The sequence below is a fragment of the Perkinsus marinus genome (assembly GCF_000006405.1).
Source record: "Perkinsus marinus ATCC 50983 genomic scaffold scf_1104296927884, whole genome shotgun sequence".
In the NCBI taxonomy this organism is placed as follows: domain Eukaryota; phylum Perkinsozoa; order Perkinsida; family Perkinsidae; genus Perkinsus; species Perkinsus marinus.
In genome coordinates this window covers 436,873-442,932 of record NW_003217015.1, presented here as the reverse complement: position 1 = coordinate 442,932, position 6,060 = coordinate 436,873, and the positions used below count along the sequence as shown (strand labels likewise).

The 6,060-nt window shown below is 50.8% G+C and overlaps 4 protein-coding genes across 4 annotated transcripts in view; 3 read left to right on the top strand and 1 right to left on the bottom strand.

The window, feature by feature from the left end:
- Pmar_PMAR010169 (IgA receptor precursor, putative) overlaps positions 1-481 on the top strand; it is a gene marked incomplete at both ends in the record, with an annotated part of 1,177 nt that extends 696 nt beyond the window's left edge. The window contains one exon of the mRNA XM_002788588.1: positions 115-481. Coding sequence (XP_002788634.1) covers positions 115-481 — 367 coding nt within the window. The remainder of the gene's footprint in view (positions 1-114) is intronic.
- Positions 482-711: 230 nt separating this feature from the next.
- Positions 712-1,113, bottom strand: Pmar_PMAR010168 (hypothetical protein; the record flags this gene model as incomplete). The annotated part of the gene is made up of 3 exons (XM_002788587.1): positions 712-808; positions 838-884; positions 979-1,113. 3 exons carry the CDS (start codon positions 1,111-1,113, stop codon positions 712-714), a joined length of 279 nt encoding a protein of 92 aa, XP_002788633.1.
- Positions 1,114-1,197: 84 nt separating this feature from the next.
- Positions 1,198-2,353, top strand: Pmar_PMAR010167 (hypothetical protein; the record flags this gene model as incomplete). The annotated part of the gene is made up of 7 exons (XM_002788586.1): positions 1,198-1,220; positions 1,270-1,405; positions 1,458-1,562; positions 1,611-1,868; positions 1,951-2,095; positions 2,139-2,208; positions 2,257-2,353. 7 exons carry the CDS (start codon positions 1,198-1,200, stop codon positions 2,342-2,344), a joined length of 825 nt encoding a protein of 274 aa, XP_002788632.1. The 3' UTR covers positions 2,345-2,353.
- A 92-nt stretch (positions 2,354-2,445) lies between these two features.
- On the top strand, positions 2,446-3,947 carry Pmar_PMAR010166 (fad oxidoreductase, putative; the record flags this gene model as incomplete). Its single annotated transcript, XM_002788585.1, has 9 exons — positions 2,446-2,572; positions 2,632-2,768; positions 2,834-2,929; positions 2,971-3,084; positions 3,131-3,225; positions 3,317-3,379; positions 3,423-3,588; positions 3,635-3,762; positions 3,812-3,947. The coding sequence occupies 9 exons, from the start codon at positions 2,446-2,448 to the stop codon at positions 3,945-3,947; spliced, it is 1,062 nt and encodes a 353-aa protein (XP_002788631.1).
- Positions 3,948-6,060: the final 2,113 nt, after the last annotated feature.

Below are 6,060 nucleotides of genomic sequence, written 5' to 3'. Positions count from 1 at the left end.
GGAGGTTCGTTATCTTGCCGAAATCGAATTGGTCGAGAACGCCATCAAGTACTGCAAGACTTTGGCTCCTGAGGAGAAGAAGGAAGAGGCTGCTGCCAAGGCTGATATCCCTAGCATTGACGGCACTAAGGCCCTTGTTCAGAAGAAGGACAGGGTCCAGAACTACTACTTCGCCCCTACTGCTCAGAAGAAGAAGGGCAAGCACAACAAGCAGGGCGCCAGCCAGGCTGCTTTCAAGCACGGTCTTGATACCCTGCAGCTCTTCTCTGATATGAAGGTTGATGCTCCTAAGAACAGGGACGATGTTCCTAAGTGCCTCGAGGACCTCAACAAGAGGCTTGGCGAGTACAAGGATCTCCAGAAGGTCGAATACGAGAACCGTCAGAAGCGTCGTGAGGCTCGTGAGGCTGCTGCTAAGGCTGCCGCTGAGCAAGCTGATGAGACTGCTAAGCAAGCTGAGACCACTGAGGTTACTGCTTGAGTTTTTCTAAACCACATTGTTATCATAACAGCAATCAACCTACTCCTAATCTATCATCGTTGTCGTGGCGGTGGTGGTGTGGGGCGGTTGAGTGGTTGGAAAGCCGGTACGCCTCTTTTACCCTAGTACTAATCGTAGTCATCATCGCAATGCTACTATCATCATTCTTGCTGCGCTACTGAACTCGAAATAGCATCGACCTTTTTTCTTCCTGTAACTGTTTTCCCTCTCTACGGCTGTGTATCGGTAGTTGTCAACTTCGTCAAGGCCTTAGGCCCTACAATACTGTTGACTCCTACTGTGTTGTTCACAGCACCGTAACGGATCCTGAAATACCCCTACTGTTATCGCTTTACCATATGGCCTCTGCATCATGGTTGCCTCTACGTGTGAGGTTGGTGATCTATCATTTACCTTATCACTACTTGTTCCTTCCTCATACTACTATGATGTGAAGAACGTGTGGTAACAGTTCCCTTGGTCATCCTTGCTGCTACGGTGATGATGATGAGGATGTGGTTGTCACTTTTCCCTTCATCACCTACTATGTAGTCGGGTGCTGCCAGGCGATGCTGAAAGCCGCTGCCAAACTTGCTCTGGAAGACGTTAGTGTCTGTTGAACTCGCGTTCATTATGTTGAGTTGTGAAGTATCTTTGGGAATCTTCGCGATGCGGTGAGACACTTCAGTGAGGTCCAATTGATGACTAATCATTCGATGGTATCGGATAATGCAGAAAGGTAGCATGTGAATTCAGAGAGGAGTGGTATTATAAGAATTGCTCATCAGTATTTCAACGCCCACTGTGAATCCATCCACTAACGAGGAGCTGGCAGAAGAGTGCCGCGATGAGGCCCTTCAGTCTATGAGGTCTCTGCGGTATTGGCAGAGGGGCTCGGGGGCATACAATAGCCAGATAAGGAAGGTAGGGCACAGACGGGGGGGAGGGGGTAGGAGAGTATAGCTGGGACAGTCAGATTGTACGACTACTACATCGTGCAGAGCGACAGAGGAGTGACTGGACACCACGATTAGCTACACATCATATACTAGTATGGCTGACAGCTCAACTGGAAGTGGCTGTAGGAGAGAATTCACTACTGCTAGTTCGGACTGTTGTGAGCTCTCAGGATTCGGTGAGGAGTGATGTCCGCACAGAGTTGGATCGATACTCGGCGCAATACACCGGTGGCCCTACTGCACAGAGGGCTGCTGCTCACACTGCGATGGAGCGTACCATTCGAGTAGCTCGGCAGGGGTATGAACACCTCTCGAGCTTCTGCTGCGAAACTTACCCTCGAGCGGTTGCGCGGATAATACCTGCTAGCTTTATGCAGCGATTCATCAGTCCTGACTATTGGATCTGGATATGCTGGGCATGGACAGCGGTAGTGTTGGTCGACCCAAGAATTGTCTTCTCTTCATTTCCTCGTATTCTGTCAAGTGCTCGTAAGACGGAGGCGTGTGTAGGTACTATTAACACTCCTACTACGACTAGCCGTTGGTCACCCATTGCTTTTCTATTCATCCTCTTCTGCATACCAACGACCGTACTCGTCACCAACAGCCCACCGGCCTACGGGCTCTCGTACCACACCATCTCCAACTCGAATGAGTAGGTTTTCCCATCACTCAATGGTCACCACCTTGCTGGATAGGTTATACTCCTAGTAGCTTCGTCATGCTCGGTCCGTTTGTCCTCTTCGGCGACAACCCTATGGCTTCTGGGTAGTGACACTCGTCATAACCGTTACGGTCATCGTGTCTCTTTCCTAGATACGACTTTTTCGTCCATCTACTACTATTCTTGGGGCCATTCCTCCTCCTGCGCTACTTAAACAGAAGGCTTCAGTTTCGGCAGTGATACCATACATACACCGAGGCCTCACGCGTTTCTCTCATTTCCGCCTTACTTCGTCCGGTCAATCATCACTCTTGCGTAGGTGGGATTTTTCTCTCTGTGTAATGCCGGTGTTGATCGTTGGTGGCGGCATCATGGCGGCATCAACAGCCTACTACCTTGCTAAACTCGGCAAGTCCATCATCATATTAGAACGAGAGACCGTGGGATGCTCTGCCAGCGGCAAGGCAGGTGAGATGCGACAGCGGGACTACCAGCTACTATGAGCACCATCATCTTTTTCATACCAGGTGGGTTCCTGGCTAGAGGTTGGTGTTCTTCTGGGCCCACGCAACAACTGCATCATAGAGGCTTCGACCTTATACGGCAGTATGTCCATAAACACGGCTTGAAGTCCTACAGGGCTATCCCCACAGCTCAGACGGAAGTAGCTCTAGCAGGCCTCGACGCACCGAGTGCTCGACGCTCGAGTGCACCAGACGCTCGAGTCAGATCCACGGCAACAAGAGGAGACGTGGTGACGGCCAGTGTTCATGGCTCGACAGAGGAACAACGAAGTCAAGTTTGATGGACTCGGAGACCGCGCAGGTCGGAGGCTCCTGTGTCTCTGCCAAGATGTGGCTGACCAGATAACGCCCTTGGAACTCACCAAGTCTCTTATAAGAGAGGCGATCGACTTGGGCTCACTAGAGGTCCGAACTGACGCTAAGGTGGTTGATGTGGTCATCGAGGAAGATGGCAAAGTGAGTAACCGAAATCGTTCTGGCTTATCGAGACTCAACTGCTCAGGCTGTTACTGGTGTAGTATTGGAGGACGGCTCCATCGTCTATGGCTCAGAGGTTGTTCTAGCGATGGGAGCGTGGTCTTGTGAGGTGGAGGTTTGGTAGGAAACAGCTGTAGTTGTCGTGACCATGGAAATCTGTGAGGCCTTCTCTACGAGGGAGAGTTGAGATGCCAATGAGTGGTATCAAGAGTAGCAGTCTGGTGTACAAGGAGACTGGAATGGCCGCAGTTCCTGACCCGCACGCTCTTTTCTGGTAATGACCCGCAGGTCTCGGAGGCACCTCACTGGATCATCAGCTCCGATGACGCCAACGGGTGCCATCTTGAAGTGTACCCTCGACCGGATGGTGACATCTACGTCTGTGGACTGGGCGGATCCCCTCAGCTGCGACCTGATGATCTCAGATCTATTGACCCGAGTGGAGTACAGCCGGAGGCAAAAAGGGTGGCTGCTGGCCACAAGGTGGGTTCAAGTCGTCAGATATGAGTAGTGGAGGCGCGGTTGTCAGTCGCTCTCTGCCATGACATCTCTAGTCGATCCTGGTAAAGAGCCCGATATCAAGCAGGCCTGCCTGAGGCCGCTACTACCGGATGCGTTACCAGCTATGGGCCGGCTCTGTGAGGGCATCAACAACCTGTGAGTGCCAGTTTGGCGGTTGCTTGCGTGTATGCAACCTTTCATGCAGATACATCGTGGCGGGCCATAACTGTTGGGGCATTCTCTGGTCCCTGGCTTCGGGAGAGGCAATGGCTGAGCTTATCGCTCATGGCACATCTGAGCACCTCAGTTTAAGTCCCTTCGATCCCACTAGATTCACATAGCCTTCGTCATGACTCCTGTTTCCTGTTGTAACCTACCGTTGTGTTGGAGACAACCAAGCCTTGCTCATACGCGACGTACGTCAATGACAGACCAAATCAAATATGTATTTCAGTGTAATGACAGTGCCAAATTTGTGACAACCCGAGCATGTTCCAAGATGGATGAATGGAACGTGCTGCAGCGAGTGTGGCAGTCGGGCCACAGTCGGACTACTCGCCCGGGACTGGTAGCAGTCTCAAGTCGGGAACAGCGAGTGAGATTCCGGCATTCGCTCTAGATACTGGGCCTACAGCTTAGGAACTGCTCTCCTCAAGGCGTACCTTACAAGTAGGAATCCCTAGCGCTCCCTCAATATGAAGAGTTATGAGGAAGCGCTCCTTGATTAAGGAAGGTGAAGACTCAAGAGTACCTCCACTCCCACCTGTTTATCGAATAGCTGGTCTTCTCATCGTCAGCGTTCTTCCTGCGCGCAGCGCGCGATGCTAAGACGTTATGTGGGACGCTGTGCAGCGATTCAGACGACCTCATCAAAGAAGTCTACGCCATAGAGGAGCTATATGATCTGTCCGCTGACTTCGACCACATCAGGTAGCCAGCTGACGAATGTGCCAGAAAATGCTACCTTGATCTGCAAAGACTAGTCAACGTGCGGAAGCTGCTGGGCATTCAGCGTTGTTGAGACCTTCATAACCGCCGCGGCATCAAAATGGGTGGAGCTATCACGGAGCTCCTATCGGTCGGCGAGATGGATGATTGTGCACCGTGAGTCAAGGCTGCCAGCCTCGGAACCTCTCATCCCGATCGGTGCTTCTCGGCCCAGGTCCGACAGATGCCAAGGTAGAGATCCTTCTTCAACCTGGTCCTGGATGCACGATGGCGTCGCATTTTGTAAAGCCAGTCAATCTAAAGTTGAGATGAACCTATCTGAAGGACTCGCCTCAGATTCCGAGGCTCGTTTAGATTCAAGACAAGTCTCGTAATCCAAGGCCGTTCTATAAGACAATCATACACTCCGGCGGTGAGAATAGAGAAACGAGTGGGAGCTCGTATACAACTTGTATAGGAGTTCCCGTTCGTTTTTTAGTTAATCAAATCACGAATGGATATAATCGAATAATCGCGACCGATTGTCACTTGATCGCTTGCTCAGCTTGATGTTCAGGCTGTTTGAGCTCTACGCGTAGGGATCAATAAGGTGGATGATACACCTTATTGATCCCTTATAGATAAACCGTGTCTCTACTGACTCGATAAATATCTGAGAAGCTCTGGAAAACCAGAAGAAGAACAAAATAACCAAGTCCTATTGAGGTAATCTGAACAATCTCAATGATACTGTTGTTGTTACTCACGAACGGGCATTGATGTATTTACGACACTTTCGAATATTTCCACGCCGGTGAGCAGTCAACGGGGGACAGAGTGGTGCCCTGTTTATCTTCTGAATCGCCCTAGTCGGCTCGGAATCTTTGCTCAGGCACGGACGGACGCACGCACACGAGTGCTCGTGCGCAGTAACATGGGCTCCGCTCGCATCGCTCGCTCCGCAACTATAAAATTGATTGTGAAATGCAACTTGTAGAGTGTGATCAAAGTCTCTAGTCTAATATATTCGGGAGGATAGGTGCTTAGCTATGCAGTATGTAGGATCGCGCACAATGAAGAGAACGATGCAATCATCTTCTACTTCTTTTAGATACCCCACGATGATCCACAACTCCGTCTCTTGGATGGAGGAAATCGTAAACGGGTCTCTTCAACTTGGTGCCGCTCGAATGATGCCTGTTTAACTCTAATCAAGCACCTGGTGGTTCCACTGTTAGAAGCGCAAGTCTCGTAGCGCGAGATTGATATCAAGCTTGCGCTTCGATGCGCTGGGGCCCAGCGACTGGGCTACAACAGCTAGGCAACAATTATTGATCGAAAGCGGCCTCCGATCAATCACTTGATCGGCTTTCGATCAAGCGGACTTGAAGGTGAGGCTTTCGGAAGGCCCCACCTTCAACTCCGTTTAAACTCGGCCACTCGAATCGGAGAATATCACCACATGAAAAATCTTACCTGAGTGCTCTCCGATCGAGCAACATTGTGGTGCGTGAAAATGCGTGCCGA